The 26,399-nt window shown below is 36.6% G+C and overlaps 1 protein-coding gene across 3 annotated transcripts in view; it reads right to left on the bottom strand.

The window, feature by feature from the left end:
- The window catches only part of PIK3C2G (phosphatidylinositol-4-phosphate 3-kinase catalytic subunit type 2 gamma), a 342,287-nt gene that overhangs the window by 242,880 nt on the left and 73,008 nt on the right, over positions 1-26,399 (bottom strand). For 2 of the 3 annotated variants that reach the window (XM_059082718.1, XM_059082720.2), the window contains exons 11-14: positions 25,184-25,306; positions 19,205-19,336; positions 12,205-12,319; positions 346-476 (exon numbers count right to left, since the gene is read on the bottom strand). In XM_059082718.1, the coding sequence (XP_058938701.1) occupies positions 346-476; positions 12,205-12,319; positions 19,205-19,336; positions 25,184-25,306 (501 nt within the window). The remainder of the gene's footprint in view (positions 1-345; positions 477-12,204; positions 12,320-19,204; positions 19,337-25,183; positions 25,307-26,399) is intronic. The other variant, XM_059082719.1, reaches the window with a different exon arrangement.

The raw sequence follows: 26,399 nt of genomic DNA, 5'->3' as shown, positions 1-26,399 counted from the left end.
CCTACTTGAAGGACTGAGCAATGGTTTATCACTGTTAAATGCTGATCTATACCAGTCTCTGCTTTGTTGTTTTGAGCTGAATGATCTCCAATCCTTTTATTTTTCCTTTGACCAAACTTAAAGTTGCTAAATGCCCCAAAGGAAAAAAAAATCTTTAAAAAAACATGAAAAATTACTAATTTAGTACCTAAACATTAGTTGATCATCCAACAGGCATGATTTTAGGAAATGAAAGGAGTTACGTGGGAAGGACGGTTCACTCTTATAAGATATGAGTGCTTCTAATATGACTGCTGGTATCATGAACAGCAGGCAAAATTCCCTCCCAAGAACTGGGTCACTTACAGTAAGGGAGACTGTTTCTGTGAAAGTCTGGTAATATGTTTTAAACATTCTTTTGGTGGTTCTTCAAGATCACTTCTATTCTCTTCAGAATCAAGTTTCATATATTCCCACTCAGTAGCTGGAAAATCAATCTGAAATAAATAAAATGGTTTGCCATGTATCAAACGCCTGAAAAATGCATTATTAATTTAACAATTTCTATCTTAGATTTATAGAAACTGAAGTAAAATAAATAACCTATATTTTCTGTGCTTTTTATTATTTAAAAATAATTTTAAAAGAATCATTATTGTTTGGACTTGGTGTTTAAATATACATGATATTTGGCAAATCCTCAATTATTTATATAAATGGCATATAAATTAGTAGACTGTAACATTATCTTAGAAAAAATGAGAAAAATAATAACATATGAACTTTTCATACAGTTTAATGTTACATTTTTGTTTAGTGCTGAAATTACATCCTTTCCAATTTTCATTACTAAAATGTCTTTCTATTATTAAATGATGAAAATTATAGATGGCAATTATACTTTTTTCATATAATCACTTGATAAAATAAAAAGAGTTACTTTATGTTGGTCTCTACTACCTGAAATCTGTAAGTCTGTGAACCACTCTGTGGACATGATAGTGAAATCTTCTCTGGTAAAGATCTGTTTCACGACTATAAAACCAAATAGAATATTTTTGCTGTGGTTCTATAGTTCAGCTTTATAGACAGAGCTAGAATGCAGGCCTTCTTTTTTCCTGGCTCAACATGATTTCCACTAAACCATGTTTAAGTGATAATCTGATTCTAGTAAATAAAATAATAGTTAACAAAAAATACAGTTTCCAAGTATGTAAATGAGCTAAATATTTTCTGCTCAAAATATGTGCTGAAGAGTATCATATAATATTTTTCATTTCCATATTAAAAAATCTAAAGAATTTATTTTTCTCTGCTGAACTATCTTAGGTTGTGATCTCAGAGAAAATGGAAGAATATTATAAGGTAGAATGTGAGATGCAGTTTAACCTATTTGGGCTCTTATTTGAAAAAGTCTTAGCAATTTTATTCTGTAAACTTTGCAATTTGTTGCAAAATTTGTTTTTGGTATAAATTTGCTATAATTACCAGTTATTATTCCAATATGAAAAAAGAACTGAGTAACAGAAATGCTAAACCAAAGCAATATTATAGTAAATTTTGCCTCTTGACAGAAAGAGTAATTTTGATGCCTTGGAGGGAAGTGCCTGCAGTATTAGCATGTTACACTTTACTCTTTATGTATCCAAGTATTTTAAATGCATAAAACAAAAATACTAGAAATAGTATTTAATGAGCTAATTCAATTTTATGTTGGCCTAAGTAAAGGCAGGGTAGACGAGAAACTAAAGGTAGTAGATGAGAATACAGTAGTAGATGAGAATACAGACGTTCCCTGTGAAAAATCCATAATAAATTCTTTGATATATTTCAATTATGAAAAATTTTTTTCATTTCTGATACATGAATGAGGCCCTATACAAACTGCATATCTTCATATATTATGAAGGCAAACAGTTACTGATTCTTGAGCCACTTATAGAAAAAATTAGGATTTTCCCCAATTGTCTCTTGTTCTAATTTTTCACAAAAGAGAAAATCCCCCAAAGTATGTGTTAATGTATTTGCCCTAGAATTCTTTTTTTTAACATCCTTATTGCAGTATAATTGTTTTACAATGGTGTGTTAGTTTCTGCTTTATAACAAAGTGAATCAGCTATATATATATACATATCTCCTCCCTCTTGCATCTCCCTCCCACCCTCCTTATCCCACCCCTCTAGGTGGTCACAAATCACTGAGCTGATCCTCCTGTGCTATGTGGCTGCTTCCCACTAGCTATCTATTTTACATTTGGCATGACTCTTTTTGAATTATGGTTTTCTCAGGGTATATGCCCAGTAGTGGGATTGCTGGGTCATATGGTAGTTCTATTTTTAGTTTTTTGAGGAACCTCCATACTGTTCTCCATAGTGGCTGTAGCAATTTACATTCACATCAACAGTGCAAGAGGGTTCCCTTTTCTCCACACCCTCTCCAGCATTTATTGTTTGTAGATTTTTTTATGATGGCCATTCTGACCGGTGGGAGGTGATACCTCATTGTAGTTTTGATTTGCATTTCTCTAATGATTAGTGATGTTGAGAATCTTTTCATGTGTTTGCTGGCAATCTGTATATCTTCTTTGGAGAAAGGTCTATTTAGGTCTTCTGCCCATGTTTGGATTGAGTTGTTTGTTTTTTTGATATGAAGCTGAATGAGCTGCTTGTAAATTTTGGAGATTAATCCTTTGTCAGTTGCTTCATTTGCAAATATTTTTTTCCAATCTGAGGGTTGTGTTTTCATCTTGTTTATGGTTTCCTTTGCTGTGCAAAGGCTTTTAAGTTTCATTAGGTCCCTTTGTTTACTTTTGTTTTTATTTCCGTTACTCTAGGAGGTGGGTCAAAAAGGATCTTGACTTGACTTGATTTATGTCATAGAGTGTTCTGCCTATGTTTTCCTCTAAGAGTTTGATAATGTCCGCCCTTACATTAAGGCCTTTAATCCATTTTGAGTTTATTTTTGTGTATGGTGCTAGGGAGTGTTCTAATTTCATTCTTTTACATGTAGCTGTCCAGTTTTCCCAGCACCATTTATTGAAGAGGCTGTCTTTTCTCCATTGTATATTCTTGCCTCCTTTATAAAAAATAAGGTGATCATATGTGTGAGGATTTATCTCTGTACTTTCTATCCTGTTCCATTGATCTATATTTCTGTTTTTGTGCCAGTACCATACTGTCTTGATTACTGTAGCTTTTTGTGTAGTCTGAAATCTGGGAGCCTGATTCCTCCAGCTCCATTTTTCTTTCTCAAGATTGCTTTGGCTATTCGGGGTCTTTTGTGTTTCCATACAAATTGTGAAATTTTTTGTTCTAGTTATGTGAAAAATGTCATTGGTAGTTTGATAGGGATTGCACTGAATCTGTAGATTGCTTTGGGTAGTAATTTTCACAATGTTGATTCTTCCAATCCAAGAACATGGTATATATCTCCATCTGCTTGTATCATCTTTAATTTCTTTCATCAGTGTCTTATAGTTTTCTGCATACAGGTTTTTTGTCTCCTTAGGTAGATTTATACCTAGGTATTTTATTCTTTTTGTTGCAATGGTAAATGGGAGGGTTTCCTTAATTTCTCTTTCACATTTTTCATCATTAGTGTATAGGAATGCGAGAGATTTCTGTGCATTAGTTTTGTATCCTGCTACTTCACCAAATTCAGTGATTAGCTCTAGCAGTTTTCTGGTAGCATCTTTAGGATTCTCTATGTATAGTATCATGCCATCTGCAAACAGTGAGAGTTTTACTTCTTCTTTTCCGATTTGGATTCATTTTACTTCTTTTTCTTCTCTGATTGCTGTGGCTAAAACTTCCAAAACTATGTTGAATAATAGTGGTGAGAGTGTACAACCTTGTCTTGTTCTTGATCTTAGAGGAAATAGTGTCCATTTTTCACCACTGAGAATGATGTTGGCTGTGGGTTTGTCATATATGGCCTTTATTATGTTGAGGTAAGTTCCCTCTATGCCTACTTTCTGGAAGGTTTTTGTCATAAATGGGTATTGAATTGTGTCAAAAGCATTTTCTGCATCTACTGAGATGATCATATGGTTATTCTCCTTCAATTTGTCAATATGGTTTATCACATTGACTGACTGGCATATATTGAAGAATTCTTGCATTCCTGGGATGAACCTCACTTCATCATGGTGTATGATCCTTTTAATGTGCTGTTGGATTCTGTTTGCTAGTATTTTGTTGAGGATTTTTGCATCTATGTTCTTCAGTGCTATTGGCCTGTAGTTTTCTTTGTGATATCTTTGTCTTGTTTTGGTATCAGGGTGATGGTGGCTGCATAGAGTGAGTTTAGGAGTGTTCCTCCCTCTGCTATATCTTGCAAGAATTTGAGAAGGATAGGTGTAGCTCTTCCCTAATGTTTGATAGAATTCGCCTGTGAAGCCATCTGGTCCTAGGCTTTTGTTTGTTGGAAGATTATTAATCACAGTCTCAATCTCAGTCTTTGTGATTGGTCTGTTTATATTTTCTATTTCTTCTGGGTTCAGTCTACGAAGATTGTGCATTCAAAGAATTTGTCCATTTCTTCCAGGTTTTCCATTTTATTGGCATATAGTTGCTTGTAGTAATCTCTCATGATCCTTTGTATTTCTGCAGTGTCAGTTTTTACATCTCTTTTTCATTACTAATTCTGTTGATTTGAGTCTTCTCCATTTTTTTCTTGATGAGTCTGGCTAATGGTTTATCAATTTTATCTTCTCAAAGAACCAGCTTTTAGTTTTATTGATCTTTGCTATTGTTTCCTTCATTTCTTTTTCATTTATTTCTGATCTGGTCTTTATGATTTCTCTCCTTCTACTAACTTTGGTTTTCTTTTTGTTCTTCTCTCTCTAATTGATTTAGGTGTAAGGTTAGGTTGTTTATTTGAGATGTTTCTTGTTTCTTGCAGTAGGATTGAATTGTTATAAACTTCCCTCTTAGAACTGCTTTTGCTGCATCCCATAGGTTTTGGGTCATCGTGTTTCCATTGTCATTTTTTTTCTAGGTATTTTTTGATTTCCTCTTTGATTTATTCAGTGATCTCTTGGTTATTTAGTAGTGTATTGTTTAGCCTCCATGTGTTTGTATTTTTTACAGATTTTTTAATGTAATTGATATCTAGTCTCATAGTACTGTGGTCAGAAAAGATACTTGATATGATTTAAATTTTCTTAAATTTACCAAGGATTGATCTGTGACCCAAGATATGAACTATCCTGGAGAATGTTCCATGAGCACTTGAGAAGAAAGTGTATTCTGTTGTTTTTGCATGGAATGTCCTATAAATATCAATTAAGTCCATCTTGTTTCTTGTATCATTTAAAGCTTGTGTTTCCTTATTTATGTTCATTTTGGATGATCTGTCCATTGGTAAAAGTGGGGTGTTAAAGTCCCCTACTATAATTGTGTTACTGTTGATTTCCCCTTTTATGGCTATTAGCATTTGCCTTATGTATTGCTTTATGTTCTCCTCTGTTGGGTGCATAAACATTTATAATTGTTATATCTTCTTCTTGGATTGATCCCTTAATCATTATGCAGTGTCCTTCTTTGTCTCTTGTAATAGTCTTTATTTTAAAGTCTATTTTGTCTGACCTGAGTATTGCTATTCCAGCTTTCTTTTGATTTCCATTTGCACGCAATATCTTTTTCCATCCCCTCACTTTCAGTCTGTGTGTCTCCCTAGGTCTGAAGTGGGTCTCTTGTAGACAGCATATACACAGGTCTTGTTTTTGTATCCATTCAGCCAGTCTATTTCTTTTAGTTGGAGCATTTAATCCATTTACATTTAAGGTAGTTATCAATATGTACGTTCCTATTACCATTTTCTTGTTTTGGGTTTGTTTTTGTAGGTCTTTTCCTTCTCTTATGTTTCCTGCCTCGAGAAGTTCCATTAGCATCTGTTGTAAAGCTGGTTTGGTGGTGCTGAATTCTCTTAGCTTTTGCTTCTCTGTAAAGGTTTTAATGTTTCCGTCAAACCTGAATGAGATCCTTGCTGGGTAGAATTATCTTGGTTGTAGGTTTTTCCCTTTCATCACTTTAAATATGTCCTGCTACTCCCTTCTGGCTTGCAGAGTTTCTGCTGAAAGATCAGCTGTTAACTTTATGGGGATTCCCTTGTATATATTATTTGTTGTTTTTCCCTTGCTGCTTTTAATATTTTTTTCCGTGTATTTAATTTTTGATAGTTTGACTAATATGTGTCTTGGTGTGTTTCTCCTTGGATTTATTCTGTATGGGACTCTCTGCTTTTCCTGGACTTGACTATTACCTTTCCCATATTAGGGAAGTTTTCAACTATAATCTCTTCAAATATTTTCTCAGTCCCCTTCTTTTTGTCTTCTTCTTCTGGGACTCCTATAATTGGAATGTTGGTGCATTTAATGTTGTCCCAGAGCTTCTGAGACTGTCCTCAATTCTTTTCATTCTTTTTTCTTGATTCTGCTCTGTGGTAGTTATTTCCACCATTTTATCTTCCAGGTCACTTATCCGTTCTTCTGCCTCAGTTATTCTGCTACCGATCCCTTCTAGAGAATTTTTAATTTCATTTATTGTGCTGTTCATCATTTGTTTGCTCTTTAGTTCTTCTAGGTCCTTGTTAAACGTTTCTTGTATTTTCTCCATCCTATTTCCAAGATTTTGGATCATCTTTACTATTATTACTGTGAATTCTTTTTCAAGTAGACAGCCTATTTCCTCTTCATTTGTTTGGTCTGCTGGGTTTTTACCTTGTTCCTTCATCTGCTGTGTGTTTCTCTGTCTTCTCATTTTGTTTAACTTACTGTGTTTGGGGTCTCCTTTCCACAGGCTGCAGGTTCGTAGTTCCCGTGTTTTTAGTGTCTGTCCCCAGTGGCTAAGGTTAGTTCAGTGGGTTGTGTAGGTTTCCTAGTGGAGGGGAGTGGTGCTTGTGTTCTGGTGGATAAGGCTGGATCTTGTCTTTCTGGTGGGCAGGACAGCATCCAGTGGTATGTTTTGTGGTATCTGTGACCTTATTCTGATTTTAGGCAGCCTCTTTGCTAGTGGGTAGGGTTGTGCTCCTGTCTTGCTAGTTGTTTGGCATGGGGTGTCCAGCACTGTAGCTTGCTGGTCATTGAGTGGAGCTGGGTCTTAGTGTTGAGATGGAGGTCTCTGGGAGAGCTTTCGCCATTTGATATTAAGTGGAGTCTAGAGGTCTCTGGTGGACCAGTGTCCTGAACTTGGCTCTCACACCTCAGAGGCACAGGCCTGACACCCAGCTGGAGCACCAAGACGCTGTCAGTCACACGGCTTGTTGTCCAAGCCACTAGAGTAGAAATGAGGTGGTAAGTAAAATAGAGAAATGCTTCTGCTAGCCCCACAGAGACTGAGACTGCTGTAGTGGGGCTGTGCCGCCATACCTCGCAGTCCGTGGAGCAGTTGGAGTCACGGAGGCTTCGTGTGAGGCTGTTTGGGCCGCCCTGGTTGCCTGGGCTGCCTGCGTCATGGCTGCCAGTGCCACTCTGCGCACTCTGTTCAGCTGGCTTTCTGTTTTGCCGTGCGGGCCGCTGTGTGCAGCTCAGGCTCACGGCTCCTCCTGCCCTGACTGTTTGCCGACTGCTGCCCTAGAATTCTTTTGAGTACTACGCATTATGGAGGAGGAGAAAAGTAAACATTAACAATTAAAATAGGGTACTATATATATATATATATATCACCCTAAAGCTGTGTTTCAATTTATTAATGGCAAACATGTGACTCTTCTCCTTCTGTGGTCATGACCCACTAAGTCTGGCCTTGGCCTCAGTCTTTTTTTTTTTTAATGGAATGCTCCAGGAGCATTCGTTTAATGTGTGCACTGCATGTGCCATGACACCTATTTGTCAAGTGTTGAAGATAGACTCCTGTTTTCAAGCAAAAAAAATTATGAGGCTCTTTCTTCCGGGGTACAGGCAAATACTCAGACCCAGTTCATCCAAACTTCTAATTCATACCTCCTTAAACATGTGAATATTAGCTTCTTGTGTTCCATTTATCCATCTTACTTTACTTCCTCCCTCATCATTTTCCACTTACACTTGGCCACCACGGTTTCTACTATGACTTCATGTCTTGGAATTCCTTGAAGGAGCTGCTGTGAATGTCCCTAGTGTCCATGATCCACAACCATGCCAATCAGGTGTCCATGGGCTTGCTCAGACCCCCATGATTCTGTCAGTTTGTTCAAAGAAACGCAGCCTGATTGTACATATAGTTGGATATTATAAGGCACACAAATATTGGACCATAAGTTCTATGCAGTTCAAGGGAGGGAAGGATGCCTACTAACTAGGTGGCAATTGCTGTGAGTCTCAAGAAGTAGTTGTAAAAGAGGGACCTGTATAGTGGTTCAGGAGTGAAGAGAAAAGAACCTATGCTACATTAGGGCACAAAATGTACTGTGGTCTAAGGGCCAGGTACCAATAATAAGACTGTTGCCTCCCCATGACATTGCTGATAATTAAGGATAAGCAGGTAATGAAATGTTAGGTAAAGGAAAATACTTTGCATGAATGCGTAGGTAAGAACGATGGTTTAAAGAGAAGGACTGCTCACACAAGAAGACAAACTGAACATAGTGGTTATCTATCAGAATTCCAACAAGCAGACCAAAGTGCTAAGTTTAGAAATATCTGTAGGTTTGATTATTGTAGTGATCAGAGGTATGGACACATATCAGTAATTTATAAATACTGTATTCCTGGTGCTATGCTAGATTCTGGCGATAAAACACTGTCAATGTCCTCAAAAATCAAGAAGTCAATGGGAAAGAAGTTCTTGAGAAAGAAATATAATGTAAATGTGTTGATAAAAATCTTATTGGCTATTATGTGAATATAGAGGAAGGGCACTTAACCCTGCTTGGAGTGGAAAGAGAGGAGGGGGTAAGGGAGAGATTCCTAGAGAAGGGTCCATGGACCCTAAAAGGTAAATAAGAGTTACAGACACTAAGCCTGAGAGATGGGCAGTAGATGGTGAAGGGAAGACAGTAGATACATTGCAGGCAGGGAATAGTATTGATAAATGCACATAAGGTAAAAGCAGCACAGTGCATGTAAGAAACTATAACTCAGTGTTGCTGGAGCAACATTGTCAGTCAAGGATTGGCAAGGGAAACAGTGGAGGGGGCTACGTTGTATTGCTCATCCTTAATTCTCTAGGTAGCGCTGAGTTATTGAAGAGTATAAATGGGAGAGTGGCAGGTTCAGATTTACATTTTAGAAGGATCACACTTGTGGATTTTGGATTAGAGAATAACAAAACTAAAGCCAAGAAAAAACATCTAAACCATTGTAACCTAGGAGGGAACTGTTGAACTAGGGCAGATGAGGTGGGGAATTGAGAGGACAGACATGAGTAACACATGGAGATAAGTTGGCAGACTATAGTGTGGACTGAATATGAGTAGCGAGAAAGAAGGAGGAGACAAGTGAAACAGCTCGGTGTATCTGGGGGCATGAACAGACATAAATAATTCAGGGAGTGAAAGCATTTTGAGAGGATGGTCAGCTCAGTTTGGGATGTGTTGTCTTTGAAGCTGTCTACAGAATATCCAGGTGAGAAGCTAGGCAGGCACGTGCTTATATTTGTCTGAAGCTTGTGGTGTAAAGGAGTCTGAACTAAAAATGCAGACTTAGAAGTGAACCTGCAAGATACTGTAAATTAAACCTTAGGAATGAATGAGACCCAGCAATTCCACTGCTGGGTATACACCTAAGATAAATGAAAATATATGTTCACACACAAATTTGTATATGAATGTTCATAGCAGCATTATTCTTAATAGTCAAAAGGTGGAAACAATCTAAATGCATATCAACTAATAAGTGGATAAAGTGTGGTATATCTATATAATGTAATATTATTCAACAATAAAAAAGAAATAAATACTGATATATGCTACAAAGTGGATGAATTTTGAAACATTATGCTAAGTAAAATAATCTAGCCACAAAAGAACGCATATTGTATGATTCTATTTATGTGAAATGGGCAGAATAGGTGAATCTACAGAGACAGAAAGTGCATTAGTAGTTGCTTAGAGTTGGGACTAGGAAGTGATAGCTAAAAGTTATGAGGTTTCTTTATAAAAATGAAAATGCTCTAAAGTTGACGTTGGTGAGATTAGTTGCACATATCTGTGAAAATACTAGAAAGCACTGAATTGGACACTTTAAATGGGAGGACTGTATGGTATGTGAAGTATATCTCAATAAGGCTTTAAAGAAATTCTCTCAGGGAGAATACATCTGCTGAGAATAGCAATGGGCAGCAATGGAATCCTTGAGAACTGGCAACAGTGGGGACTAGCAGAAGAAGAGGAGTCTAGAAAGAAGACAGAGAAAGAATAACCAGAGAGAGTGTGAAGAGAAACCTAGGACAGCAACAGAGGGGATGAGTGTTCTGTAGGGGAATTTCCTTACCATCTCATAATCTTTAGGTTGAAAATTCTGCTTTAAATTTAGCTGTGTGTAATTAGAGTGGTGCTGGTTATTAAGGCTTTTAACTTTAATACCTTAGTAACTCCTATTTTATTTTGTATATTTCATCATCAATTAAAAACATCTGAGACGTTTCCCTCTATGTCTATACCATTTGAAATTATTTTGTAAAAGCAGATAATTTAATGTTTTTGCATACTGTTGAATTATTTCCATGCCTTCTCTCCTTTTTCTGTAAGATAAATTCTGTCATGGCTCCAGGTCTCTGCTTTGAAATCTATGCTGCTGTCGAATACTCGAAACTTTGCTTCAGATTCCACTTCCAAGATCTGTGTTCCTAAAGCAGCTGTTCCCTTCATCTGAGAAGAATCAAGGCGAGTCTCATCTGATAGTCTCCCTTACATCCTCCACCCCACCGCTGCTGCTAAAGGCCCAGATACTCATAAATTTACATCCACAAAGCTCTGGTAATGGTCAAACTTGGAAGATTTTGGTTAAGCTCAGGTGGTTTGGATCTGGCAAGAAATAGTCTGATAAGAAATGCACTCATCCTCTCAAAGAAAGTAGCTGTCCTGTTATGAGGAAACATCTGCTAATCAGTAAGCCATCAATGCTGAGTGTTAGGATGTTGTGCCGAGATCCACCCTGAACAACCACTCTTTTTTATCATCATGTCCATGGATTCGAAGTGGATCTTTGGCTACTGTCTGGGGGGGACATCCTCCATCCTTCAGAGTGAAAGCCACATTTTTATTAGTGTTATTTTTCTTTACCGTTTTTAACATCTTGCTGTCCATTTTGCTAAACTTTGTCCCTCACACCCCTCACCCCAAACCTGGAAATTTTACGAACCTCCGGACTGCACTAGTTCCCTCTAGTGTCGTGATCCTCACTGAAGGCAAATTTACCCCTAGAGATCATCTGACAATATTTGGAGGCATTTTTGATTGTCAGAACTGGGGAAGTGCTACTGGCACCTAGTGGGTAAAAGTCAAAGATGCTGTCAAGTATCCTACAATGCATAGGACAGTCCCCACAACAAAGACTTATCCTGTCCAAAATGTCAATAGTACCAAGGTTGAAAAATCCTGTTCTACAGAATGCTGCCCAGTTTTCCCTATGGAGATGGAAAAGTCCATTTTCCCTGCATTGCCATGTATGGGATTGTCCATGCTTCAGGTATCTGATGAATCTGATCACTTATAATCATGAAAAAATGAGGAAAGTGAGAAAAAAATCCTCTGAGTAGAAAGGACCAAAGCCTGGAATCATTAACCACCTTTCATTCATGATTACAAATAGCAGAAAGTAGAGAGCCTTTAAGGAAAAAGAAAGGATTTTTGTTGGCAGTTTCTCCCCCACTATCCAGCTAACTGCTAGTCATTTAGGAAACAAACAACAAAAGAAATTTTAAGGAAACATGACACAATGAAGAGGCAGGTGTGAATAAGGTACCAAGTTAATAATATATACTAATGACTGTTTTTAGACAATGGAAAGAAAAATGAATATGTATAATGAGTAGATTAGTGGCAACACTCCATCCCTCTCCTTCATGATTGTGTTTGATAGAGAATGGCTTGAAATTGCTATTATGAAAGGTGAGAGAAAAGTGCTTTGAGAATACTAAATGCAAAATAAAAGCAATAGAGATTTTACAAATCCCAGAAGGCTGGAGAAAGAGAAGACTATTAAAATGTGTGATCCTGGAAGAAAAGTGTTTCTGTAATTGACAACAAGCTATTTATCAACCAATACTTGCTGTGTGTACTTTAATCTCATAACCTGACACTTACCTGCAGGGTCACTGGGGATGGCTGACTTATATCCCACACTCCTGGAGCTATCAGTTCTTTGGGAGGCTCACTCTGTAATGTTGTGCTGAATAACATAGATCTGAGAATTGATTTGCTGCAAAAGACAACACATATGGACAGGCAGAAGTCACTTCAAAAGGGAAGCTATTATTATCTATAAATTTCTTTTGGAGTATAAACATAATCTGCTATTTCAGTAACTTCATTCAGTAGCTAGAAGATAAATACAATATTCCTCAAGCCTAGGTACTGATTAGTGGTTCATTTCTAATATACTGCATGCATGGCTATGTCCATAGACACCTACATTTATTTTCCACCTAAGAAAACTGTTTCCACAATGGTTGCTAACAGGTAGCATTTACTCTTAATTTCCAACAATGTTGATTACAAGATGGGACTAAGAATCTCAAATTTATATTCTTGGAGTTATGACTCCCTTAAATCAATAAAGATGTTAACTCTTAAGCACATTTTTTTGCTCCAGGGTGACTAAATTCCTTGGGCATCTTTAAAGATATGAGCTCTAAACGTATAGAATCAAAATAGCTGTGGGACTTCATAGAGGAAATGATTCTTTAAGCATAAATAGAAAGATTATTCATATTTTGAATATTTAAAACTATGCTGTAAATTACCATAGTAAATGAGAGTGAATACAGGAAAGACTTTAGACAAGAAGAATTCATGGATACTTTTAACAGCTTCAGTAACATCCAGATCCACAGAGGCTTATAGGAATTAAAAAAACAAGCTACACCTGGCTTGTATATATGAATAAGATTATTGGTAAAATGTTCCATGATCACTAAGAACAGTCTTTGATCAACATACCAAATTAAAACTGTAGAACTTAAAGTCAATAAAATTAAGTTTATAAAGAACTTTAAAGCAAAGTAAACCTCTTTGAAAATAACATAGAATTCTACCTTGCCATTTAATGGACAAATATGCAAAATACGAAGGAAAAAATCCAACAAATAAAGTTTTTAAATCCTGAGGCTTCCTGAGGCTTGGCTTCTTTAGTTTTCATATCTAAAGATATTGTTAAAATGTAACTGCCCAAGGGATACATTTTAAACATTTATAATTTTAAACATTACTGGGCAGATATCTTTATACAACCCAATAATATTCTTTTAGCAGAATGAATTTTGAGTCATTTTTTTCCCCTTTGTCCCTCCTCATCTGGAGAAAGTTATTTTTGTTTGTTTTGGTTTTTGGTATAACAGTAGCAGGTACAAGTATTAGCAAGCTAAAAGTTAACTCAATAAGGTAAAGATTAGAAAATTATGATTGTGATTTTCTCTTTTACTTTTCAGAGTATATAACCTTGCCCTAAATGGTCTGAAGCATCCATCCTCTTGGGAAAAGTTTTGGCCTAATTTCAGCGAGAATGTGAAAAGAAGGTCTAACACTAAGTTAGGAGGGCTCAGATGTTAATGTCCTCCACAGTATTTACAGAAAATATTCCTATCCACAGAAGAATCAACAGGAGTGAGGACGGAGGATGTGGCATATTGGAAGGGGAATGTGGCAAAAGAAAAACCCATGACTTTCTGGCAATTTGATATTGTGGGAAGCAGAAGACAGAGAAAGAGGGACAGAGTGAGTATGGTAGACAGAGGTATCCCAATTTCCCCCTCTTCTGCCTATAAGACGACCCATGGGGAGGAGTGTTAGATAAGTGAGCATAGCCTAATGATGAGGGCAGAGGGGACTCCATTCTGTACCCCAAGCTTCAGATCTTGGAAGAAAGTCACCTATTGAACTGCTCTTGTACCAACTTGTGGAGTGACCTTAAACTTCGGGCCATGTGACACACAGGCAAAAGGAACACCTGTGTTTAGTTTTATTGGGTCTTTTTTGGTTTCTGTACAGAAGAGATGGAGTCTAGGCACAGCTAAAGATATCTGTGTGAGGGTGTTTTCATAAAGGGGGTCACATGGTGGGGACAAAGGGGCTCTGTAATAAGGGCGTCTGATTGAATCATCTGAGCTGAGGTCAGCTGGATGTCCCATATGGGTCTATGGTGCCTGCGAGAGCCCAAGTCACCCAGGGAGTGTCAGTAAGCCCTGGTGAAGCTGGGAGAGCACCAATCACAAGCTACACAAGATATAACAAATAACCACCAGCTTAAAAATGCCTTTGACTTGGATAAGTAACTAGCTCAAGTAATCTGTTTCTTTTCTGATCCTTTGTATACAGATATCCTCTTAGAAAGAGAAGGTGTCAGGAAGCTATCTGAGTGACTGAGCATTTTATCTGAAGGAGGGAGACTGCATAACTCTAAAAGGACTATTTAAATTATTGAATTGACTAATTTTTTGTAATTGATGGAAAGTTTTTTTCTTCTCATTAGTTACAGGGTAGGAGCTCATGAGGAAAAGTGTGATATATTAAGTGCATTTTTCTTCACATTTAAGTTGTGTAATGAGTTATATTTATGACCTTACTATATTTATACGTCTTGGCCATATTTCACTCTGAAAATCTGAATGACCTAAGCTGATTCCTACAAAAATGAAGGGACTCATTTCTCTCCTTTGATGGAGTCTGGATCAACAGTCACCCTGGCCTTAACCCCGAGGCATACAGGGCAGAGTGAAGTCAGAACTCTTGATTCAAGTATGTGTATGAAAGGATGTATCAAGCAATAGGGCATAGAGAGAATGAACTTCTAGCTGTCCAACTAAGGTTGATATAATACATACTTTAAGGCAATTTGGGGGAACGGATGTTTGGCACCATTCTTTGGGTTCTCTGTGTGTTGGATATTAGCTAATTTATATTCTGATAAGGGACTATATCTAAACATCTTTTTTGATATTGTAAGCATGATGGGGACTAAATTTCCATAGACTTCTGTGAATAGAAAACACGAAGATAAGGAAGATGATTAGTGGAATTAAGATGTTAAAAGGATGCATCTAAGAGTGTTGATGGTCTCAGAAAGAGGATGAAAATGGAAACTTTTAATACCCAAGTTGGTGGGGTTCACCAGTAGTTTTTTTCTTTTTAATTGGAGTATAATTGCTTTACAATGTTATCTTAGTTTCTGCTGTACCATGAAGTGAATCAGCTATATGTATACCTATATCCCCTCCCTCTTGGACCTCCCTCCCACCACCCTGCCCCCCCCATTCCCACCCATCTAGGTCATCACAGAGCACCGAGCTGAGCCTCCTGTGCTTACCATGCTGTGAAAAGGTTTATTAAGTCAGTTAAAATTAAGCAAACAAACAAAAACATGGCAGAAGCAAAACATGCCAGAAACAGGTTCATATAGTGGAAAGAGCACCAGACGTTATATCAGGACATCTGTACCCTGTCTTCATTAACTAGCCTTAATTACCTTAAGTTCTTTGAGCTTCTAGCACAAAATCAGTGGTTTTCAGGAGTTTTATATTTGTTTTCATATGGATTTGTGGTTGGGGGAGTAGGCTTTAGAAAGGTGTTGAGGAGATGGTAAATAGATTTGACTCCAGAATTTCAAATGCCACTCTGCCCCCCCCCGCCCCATGTAGCATGTATATAGACTGTTCGTTGATCTTACACATGGAGATTTTGAATAAGATGTCATTAGAAAAGGACCACGCTGATAAATATAGCATTTCTATTCTTAAGGATCCTTTTAATTTCAATATTGTACAAATTCCTATGCCTAGAAAAACCAAACCAAAATCTGTGGCACCAGGAGAACAGATGGGTTGATTTACCCTCTCTGGGTCCCTGTTTCCTCAGACAATAAAAAAGTGGTTTGAATACATTAATTATTGTCAGTTTTAGTTATAAGATTCTATACATCCATGGCTAGGCATTCTGGAACCAGCACTTCCAGAAGATCTCATACTGTAAAACTCTTTGGGACTCTGACTCTCATAGGTCTAACAGGTTTCATGCCCAAGAGCAGAGCCCAGGTAAGGCTGAGACAGGCAGTGAGGTTTTCACAGTGCATTCATGGAGCAGGGCATGGCACATAAGGGCAGGAAGGGAGGCAGCTTGATGCAGTAACACGTGTGGAGAGGAGAGAAGTCAGTCCTTCATTCTGGTTCTTATTCTATTCCTAAGTAGCCTAGTGCCCTCTAGTTAGCCCCTTTAACTTTCCTTCATCATAAAAATCTTCACATATAAATGAGATATTTGAATTAGTTGAGCTCTGAGGGTCTTTCTTGTACAGGATGGAAGAATGATAAGGAATTTTCATCCACAACTTGCTTCTATTATTTGATTTTAAGGATATCCCTGAAATGATCATTTATAGTGGGATCAGGGTTGGCTACTCAGACAACAGTCTAAGGAATAAACTTTTATTAAGATTAAGATTTATTTAGGCCTCTTTTGAAATTCCGCAAAAGTTTCTGATTTTCCTGGGCTTTAACGCATTTTCAGGAGCACCGAAAATACCAATGCCTGTGCCCCTCCACAGACCAGTTAAATTAGAATCCTTGGGAACACATGGGTTTATTTTTAAATCTCCCCAGGAGATTCTACTGTTCAATAAAGGTTGAGAATCTCTGCACTGGAGGAGTTTACCACAATTTAGAAATGCTAAGTAACCACCATACTATTTGTTTTGAATTTAAGTAGGGAAGGTAGGTCATAGAAATTATTGAGGTGAGAATAACACTTTCTTACTGCAGTGTGGAGGCATTGTGAATATAGATATGGTATAAGTCCTGTCTGCAAAGGAGAGGATTATAAAACTTTCATGGGCAAAATTTTACCATTTGTTTTTGAAACATATTTTTTAATAGGGTTGAAGGTGAATTTGTGTGCTTGAAAATGTTGGAGTTTATTTGTACACACTCTCGATGCAGCTATAACTAATACATCTGAGTTTAATCTTCATCTTCTGAAACCCACTTCTGGAAACCACAAAGAGATAGGAAACCTGTAATTCTGCATATTTCAGGTTGTGTGTTATCTTGGAAAAAATAGAGACATAAATGCTCATTACAGCTCCACATGGCTGGGTATGAGAAATTCAAGCTGTAATAAATGATAGATTCAATACCAAATATTTATGGGCAGGGGTCATTCCGTGAAAGAAAATGAAATTAAGTGACTTATTTGCTGTGATCTGGATATATCTCCATCAAATAAACTGGGTTAGAATCTCTGTAACTCAAAGCAATGAGCACAGTGGGAGTTATTACATCTCCCCAACCGGCCCACATGATGGATTTCTGATGTCTTAAAAAGATCTGGATTTCTTTAAGTTGTTTAGCCCAGGAGAGAGGCAGATTTTCTGATTTTCATAAGAAATAGTCTTTTGGAAATACATTTACAAATCCTTATTGAAGCTCTCTTTGAAGGAAGTTGTGTTTCTGTTATGTCTCATCATCCACAATTTTGCCACTTTCTCTTAGGAAAACCATTTAGTATCAGTCCCAGATGGCATTTCTTAAAGAGGCCCATTGTCCATGATCACTCGCATATAAAATGTTTACCAGAGGTTAAGTGACAGATGACAAAACAACATGGAGACAGTGTTTCACTATCATAACCATGTAGAAAAAAGCTATGAAGAGTAGCTTGAAAGACAAAATATTCCAAGCTTTTTATATGTTTAACATTTTTTGATTACCTGTTATGTGAAAAGTAGTATGTTAGATGATGAGCAGGCATAAAATGAATTAAATTCTTTTTCAGTGAATAGCTGGAAATATATTCTACAAACATGCTAGATCTTACAAATACTACAGTTGAAACTTTAAAGAAATTCACTCATGAGATGGAAGGGCATAGCTGCATAGCTGCTCCTAGTGAGAAAGTAATGGAAGTTCTTAGCCCACAAATCAGATTTTTGAAATATCTGCTAACAGCAGTTGGAATTCCTTTTAGGGCTGAACTGCTTCTTATAGACTTTTGAAATTTTATTTCATTTTAAATCTCCTACAGAGATTGGTATTTTTTCCAATTCAATTTGATATTTTTTTCCAATTCAATTTAATAAACAAACCTGTACTGATTTCCTATTTATAAGAGGTACCATGTTAGATGACAGAAATTACAAAGAAAATACATTCCCTGTCCTCATACATGTGGAAATTGGCTATAACATGAAAACTAATAAAAGACACACACACACACACACCATGTCATAATTAACCTAATAAAAAATGATTTAAAAAATGTATCACAGTTGCTTTGATGATAATTTATTTAGACTGACTAAATGTGGGAACTAAAAGCTGATGAATTTTCCTAACATTTTTATATTACCAAATCTTTCTAAAAGAGCAGGGGCAGAAACATCCTTTATAATAATATTAAAATAACAATATACGTTCTATTTCTTCGAAAGTCATGTATTTTACAATTTGATTCTAAAGCAAGTCTTGCCATGGAAAAGTAACTAAGATGTATTATTTAAAATATTTTTTCCTTAATAACACTGAAAAATCATGTAATTGACTTTATCAACTATTCTAAGTATTAATAATTCCAAATCCTTATGGTTAAATCAACAGTTAATTTTTCAATGGCAATTAGTTCTGATAGAATATCAGAACTCCTATTTGGCTTAGTTTTCGGAAAAATATCCTGTAAAAGTTGACATATACTTCTTCTTGTCAATAAAAGGTCAGTAAACCAATTACATTGAATAATTTTACTTCAGCCAGAATTTCATGATTTATATTGTTTGTAAATGACAGTACTGATCTAAACCATTCTGAATTAGTAATTCCAGAGAAACTGGCTGGTCACATAAGGAAAAGAAATTGAGATTGGTCATGCCAATACCTTTTCATGACCCAGCTGACAAGCTGAGCATGAGGCCTGTTTCTAAAGCCACCTCTACATTTTGCTTTTCAATCCTGCTTTCAATAGGCATGATTTACATTGAGCTACCTCAATTTTAGAATAAAATGTCTTCTTGATTTTCTCATTATGCCATATATGGCTCACTATCCAGTTCCAAGGAGGTTTTTATTGAGATGGAAGTTTTATTAATCACAAATGATATACTTACTGTTTTGGAAACAGTGGAAGACAAGTCCAGGCCAATAAATCTGCATTGTTCGTTGCACAGGTAATCCCAAACAGTTTTATAGTGAGCATGGATTCCCTTGGAAGTGACTTTATTTCAAGAGGAAAATTGATTCTTAAAATAAAAGAAAGAAGTAGGTTATCTACCCAATTGCAACGATGTTTCCATAAATATTTCCTTGTAATATAATGTTATGTGAAAAAAATATTTTAACTATTTGAATTGAGGCATCCTCTTAAATTTTGTGTTGTATCTTGTAAAAGTAGAAATATAGCAGAAGTACATAGAGTAATGAGATTGATTACTCTATGGGGATTGCTATAATTTTGATATATAAGCTTTTTTTTTTTAAATTACAATAACTTGAGCATAATAAAAGAATGATTAACATTGTCTTAGGGAATGGGGGGAGGGCAGGAAATAACTCATAATGGGTCTTAAAGAGTAAGTTGGTTACAATCAGATGGATATTTGGAAAAGGATATTCCAAGAAGAGAAAAGTGCATAGACAAGGGCCTATGTGCATGTAGCTTAGGAGTGGTGAGCGGCTCATTGTGGCTAGAACACAGAATGTAGTCAAGTTGATCTGGAAAGTTATGGAGGATGCAATTACAAAGACAGGTGGTTGCCAGGATGTTTAAGAACTCTGTATGCTAGGCAAAGGGATCTGAGATTTTTCCTAATGGCAAAAGGAAATGTTTAAATGAGACAGCTAAAAGCATAGAGAGTTGTTTATAATTTTAAATGTGGACTATTCTGGGTGATAATGAGACTCCAGTAATTTGGGGGCTGATTGCTGAGATGCAATAGACAATACAATTCCTGTATATGTCAAGGTGAATCAAACTCAGACCCTGGATGGATTGTAGATATGGACAAAAAAAGTGGCTAAGGATAAACACAAGATTGTTATAGTGGAAAAAAACTTGAATTTGGGCATTGAATCCATCAATATATATGAGACTGCCTAGAAGGTTATAAATGATACTGTAAGATTGAGAGGGGTACACCTGGATGGTAGAAGTATCTAAGAAGAAAGGGATTAATGAAGAATTAAAGATGAATTCCAGGCTTCCAGATTATGTTGTAGTGGATTACCTTTAACAGATAGAAAACACAGAGGAGGAGCATGGGGTAGGGGATATATGTGTGCTTTGGGGCCTGATTTCATTGAGTTAATAATAACTCGGAGATGTCAATATGTAAGTTATCAGTGGAGAAGATGAATCAGAGGTTTGGATTTGCATATATGTGCATTCAAATATTGGCCCCATGACTGAACAAGATGTTCTCTGAGTGATGAATTTAACCTTTCTAAGCCTTGTTCTTCTTATCCATAAATGGAATGAATATTACATAACACAGTACGTGGCAAATGGCAGGTTGTATATCAGCCTTATATTCAGTATTCTATCAACAATGGAATAACTTATATTAGCCATTGTAGACAGATAAAATATAATTCTAGTTAAAAGTAAGGAAGGGAAATAAAAACTAGAGTAAAAAAAATTTATTTTTCAAGATTAGTGAAATTTAGACTATTGAAAATTAAATTATTACACATTTAGATATCTAAAACTAAAAGTCTCTTTTCTTTCATAGTCCTTCATGGTCATAATATTCATTCAATGTAATGTGAACATATTTCTCAGCTTAAAAGAAGCTCTGAATCTCAACATAAAATGTTGATGATTCTGTGGAATGCACAGTAATTTCTTGAATATTCTTCTACCTGTAATTGACTTTCTATTCAGTTTTCATATTGCTGTGGTAGGATGGAAGCTATAATTTCACTTTATTTCTCACATAATCTGGAAAGTTCTTTTTCCCATTGAGTCTGGCTTCTTCATGTGTAACTTCACTCATTAGTGAGCTTTTCTTATCAAGAATGGCAAAAAATTCGATAAGTTACAGTGGATAGTTACTTCCAATCTCCATTCTGTCTTTTTTATTAATAAAGATAAATTCTTCTAGGGTAAGAATATATGCTTTACAAATAGTTATTTATTCATTTCTTGAATAGATATGGATTTTTGAAGCCAGAATAATCTCAGAGTGAGAAATCTTTTTTTATTAACTTCTACATGGCTGTTGAAAAATCAAAGGAATGAACTTTTACACAAAAAAAGGAAGAAAAATACTTTAAGAGACAATTCAATAAGTGAAGTCAGATTGCTTCTTTGTATCTAAGCTGTTGGCACAGACCTCAAGTTTTAACCATATGTTTGCCTTACTCTTCTGTTTAAAAATGAGTAAACACTAAAATTTTTCTTAAACATTCTTTTCTTCTATATGAGACAGCTTCTTCTAAAATCAGAATAAGTTTTTGATAGTGAAAATGGAAGATTTTAAAAGTCACACTGTATAGAACTCCCTTATTAACACTAATATAAAATAACAGACCATTGAAAGGACTTTGACTTTTATCTGAGTGAAAAAGGGAGCCATTGCAGGATTATAAAACAGAAGAATGATATGGCCTGACTTACATTTTAAAAGAGGTTAATTTAACTGCTGTGTGAGAAGAATTCTAAAGGTGCAAGAGAAGTAGGGTGACTATAACAAGGCTACTGTAGGAATACAGGGGAGATATGATGGTGGCCTAGACCAGTGAAAGTGATGAGAAGTAACGTTCTGGAAATATTTTGAGGAGAGAGACAGTAGGATTCCTAGACATTGGGTTCTGAGAGAAAGAAATTCAGGCTAAGAATCTGACCTGAACAACCAATACTGGAAATGATCATACAGAGTGGTCATCCATGGGTGGAAGAAGTTTCGAGTATAAGATCAAGATTTTAGTTTTAGACATGTTGAGTGAGTATGTGTGAAGTTTGTGACTGATGCCTGTGTTGGCGATATAAATTTGGGAGTTGGCATATAGATGGCATTTAAAGCTATATGACTATAAGAGAAAACTAAGGAGTAAAGATAAATACAACAGAAGAGGCTTTAGGGTTAAGACTATGATCAGTCTGGGAGAAGAAAAGAATATAGAGAAGGAATGCCCAGTGAGGGAGGAGAAAAGCTTAAAGAATGTGGGAGCCAGCTCCTACCAGATCATGTAAGATGAAGACTGAGAAACAAACATCAGATTTAGCTTTGCAGGTCATGAGTGACTCTAATGGTCAATTTCAGTGGAGCAGAGAAGATGAAAGCCTGCATGGAGAATGCATGAGAGGAGAGGAAAAAAATGGAAGAACGTGAATACAGACAACTGTTCGGAAGGGTTTTGCTGCAAAGTAGAGGGAAAAAATGTCATGGCTGCTGTTGAAAAAATGAAGTAGAGTTTTTTTTTTTTTTTAATTTAAGATGTGAGAACTATTTGTAGAATATAAATACTCAGCCCAAGATTTTATATGTTGTAAGAAACAGTATGAAAATCACAGTAAAAACCTCAGCTTTGGAGTCAGAGTGGGTCTGAGCACTAGTTCTGCCACTTACTGGTTGTGGGACCTGGGGCAAGTTAATTAAGCTTCATAAACATTAATATTCTGATCTGTAAAATGGAGATGACAGTATCTGTTCTGGATTTTTGTAATTAAGTTTAGATGAGATAATATATTTGGGGGGTATACCCTGATGACTGGAATACAATAAGCGGTCAAAATCTATGTAACATATTATTGTTAAACGAAGTTTCTGTCCTTAAGTTTACAGTCTAGTAATAAAATGTATGATCAAGTGCAGAGTAATGGGTACATGTTAATAAAATATATAAAGAATGCTACAGGCCAAGCACCTAGAAAAATGGTAAATAAATATTTTTAATGGAAATAAAATGAAAAGAACTCTGGGTTAAAGTAACTAACTCTTGAGAGAATCAAAGAAACTCTCACAGGAAAGATAACAATCATGCACTCTCTTTTTAAAATTTATTTTTAAATTTTTTACTTATATTTTATTTTTAATTATTTTTAACCTCTTTATTGGAGTATAATTGCTTTACAATGGTGTGTTAGTTTCTGCTTTATAACAAAGTGAATCAGCTATACATATACATATGTCCCCATATCTCCTCCCTCTTGGAGATCAGCTCGGTGCTTTGTGACCACCTACAGGGGTGGGATAGGGAGGATGGGAGAGAAACACTCATGCACTCTTGAAGGAGGAGAAGAAAAGTATACCAATGAAGTTATTCCAACAACACTAATGATTTTCAATTTATTTTGAGATTTTTTTTCTTTGACTTTAGAATTAGTAGATTTTTCCCTTGAATTGTTTAAATAATAGCACATATCTGTCAGTTGAAAATGAATCTGACTTTTTGAAACAACCAGGAATAAGTTTTAATTAAGTCAGAAGAATAATTCTAGTAATTGAGCTGGTTAATGCATTTTTGAGGAATCACTTATTATACAAAATTCATTCACTTGCCAAGCTACACTTTCTGGACTCTTACTCTGTCTGGTGCTGCTTTAGCTGCTAGGGATAAAATTTTAAAATAAAAAAATAAAAATCTTTGTATCCTTTAGCAGACACAAACAGAAATGTAAACAAACACACTCAGTAAGAGACCGTAAGACAGTACTTTGAGGTTCAGACCAAACGAAAAAAGAAAAGGTGGCCAATTTTTAAAGAATGATACAGGAAAGGGTTTATAGAGAAGGTGGAGGAGTGTTCTGGAAGATAATTAGGAGTTCCCAAAGTAGGCAGTGAAGACACTGTTCTCCTGACAGATGGATGACTCCTAGCAGAGGTGTGATTTCTCAGTTCATAGGGTAAGTAGATCAGATGCAGAGAGAGGCTGGGTGCATGGGCAGACAGTGGGGCTAACTCCAGAGATGAAAGTGCAGAGATAGGCAGGGACCAAACCACAGAGGGCCTTGTGTGCTATGCTAAATTACTTGTATTTTACCTTACAGGAATTGGGGAGCCACTAAAGAATTTTATAAGCAGAAATGATTCTGTGCAATGGAAGGGGATTTTGTAATTGAAGTTCAGGTTTTCAAGAAGAGATAAAGGTTGTCATAGTCCTAGAAGAGCGAGGATTTGCTTTGGAGTATGTAGGAATTGAGGAACACATGTTATGTCTCAGGACTCAGTCTCCATTGATTGTGGTAACACTAAGAGTGGGATAGATGGTACTATTCTAACACCATCTTCAGAGTCCCAGAAATTTTGGCTCATATATATCAATAGGACAGTACAATACTGGGAGTCAAATGATCTCCTAAGAAAGCCTGACCTTCTGAAAGGGCTGATGGATAGTAGGCTGGGGAGTTTTCTTCTATGTGTGATGGGAAGAAAATCGGCTCTCAGTGGATCAGTAGAGAGCCCAGAGAAAGGACAACAGAGCAGTCATGGGAATAGCAAGGAAAAGCAATGGTTACCATATAAAAGCCATAGATGGAGCCTAGGAGCCCCCTGAGATTCTGAGTACAGCAAAGGCTTGAGGTGGGAGGCAGAGAAGAGAAGGAAGGCATGGATAGTGTCAAGAAGGTACTCTTCTTCTTGATTTAATAAATCTCTATAAAATGACAAAGTAGGAGTTGCTTACCCCAAATTAGGTGACAGTTTACACAACGCATAGATAATCACTGTTCAAAAACTTGATTGTTTAAACAAATTTATAACTGGCTTTTGGGGAAAAATGGAGATTATATATGTTATTAGGTGATTTCTTTCTTTGTTATATCTGGAATCTACCTTCCTCTAACCCCAAGTAGAGGGTATTCCTTTTATCCACAGTCTGTGAATGATTAATAATTCTCCCTTTCCCAATTTCCCTCTTTGAGCAGTTTGACACACGTAGATGGGAAGCTTATCTAGATTTTTAAATGGACCTTTAATCTGCTGAATTGAAATCAGTTATCTATTATGCCTAGCATATTTATCACATCACTGAATCAAATCAACTGGCAACATTTTAAAAAAAATCATACCCTTCACTTAAGAAAAGGGGGAAAAGAACCCTGATCTTTATTAGACAAATGATCCTGCCAGAACAAGGATTAAACTTACGTTTCATTCCAGTTGACCAAGAAAAAAAACAATTTTTTGACTGGAATATTTCTGCGGTTTCTCACTTGGCACAGTTTCTTTCCAGCATATGTAAGCCAACAGGAAAAAGAAAATGCTTTATACCTAAAAAGAAACAACATTGATTCAATAAGCTGAGCGCTATAAAGGAACCAGTTTTCTATATGGGTCAATTATTTTTATAGTTAAAAGTCAAATGAAATGATCAAGTGCTATTTGCTTATATAGAGTGTACTTTAAAAATTACTAAGAATTTATGTTTGGTGACTTCAGCAAGATTGCAGAATAAGAAGCCCTAGACCCTCCTTTCCCCCTGGAGACACCAATTCAATTTCCTTTGCGAGAAATCCAGAAACATGTTAAAAGGCTCTTGCACCACAGGCAAGTGCAAAACCAGCCACATAAAAATCAATAGGAAGATTCATGGCACTCATTTTCCAGAGCTCCTCCTCACAGCAGAGTGTTATCGGATCAGGAGGAAACTCCCAACTCCCAGCTTCTCCCTTGGCTGGGAAAGAGAAGACTAGAACATATGCCTAACATTCAGACTTTTTAGGGGTCTATCCAAGGGACTGGTTTCTCTCTTGCTGAATCTAAGTGCAGAATAGGAATGGGTGCCAGTTTGGAGGACTCTGAGAACAAAGGCAATGGTCTGAACTAGCACAAACTCACCCACCACTTCCCCCCAGCTCAGTGCAAAATGAATAGGAGAAAACCCCCAACTCCCAGCTTCTCCCTTGGGAAAGATTTGGATTGTGATTCCAATGTTGCAGCTTTTTGGGGGGCTGCTGCCTGAGGGACTGGTTTCTATCTCAGAATGCTGACAGGGTATGATATACTCTAGATGCCTGGGGACCATGGACTTAAGAGAACAAAGAAGAGCTGGGAGGCTTGCTGCCACTCCAGAGGATATGTGGGGCAGCAGACAGAGGTTGATGCAGATTGATGGTCTCTGCATTGGCAGGAAGAGAGGGGAGCAGGGAAAGTGTAGTGTGCATCCAACATTTTGGCTTTTTCAGGGGGCTGTATGAGGAACTGGTTTATGCCTTATGCAACAGAGCACTGATGGGACCTGGCATATTCTGGATGCCTGGGAGCAACTGAGAACAAAAAAGAGGTGGGCAGCTTATGGAGCACCAAAGAACCAGCAGTACCACAGGTCAACCCTAGACAAAATAAGAAATTTAACATCTTGAAG

The sequence above is a fragment of the Kogia breviceps genome, chromosome 12 (genome assembly GCF_026419965.1).
Source record: "Kogia breviceps isolate mKogBre1 chromosome 12, mKogBre1 haplotype 1, whole genome shotgun sequence".
NCBI classification, from domain to species: domain Eukaryota; kingdom Metazoa; phylum Chordata; class Mammalia; order Artiodactyla; family Physeteridae; genus Kogia; species Kogia breviceps.
Note: the sequence above shows the minus strand (reverse complement) of the source record. Positions and strands in the feature narration are given on the sequence as shown.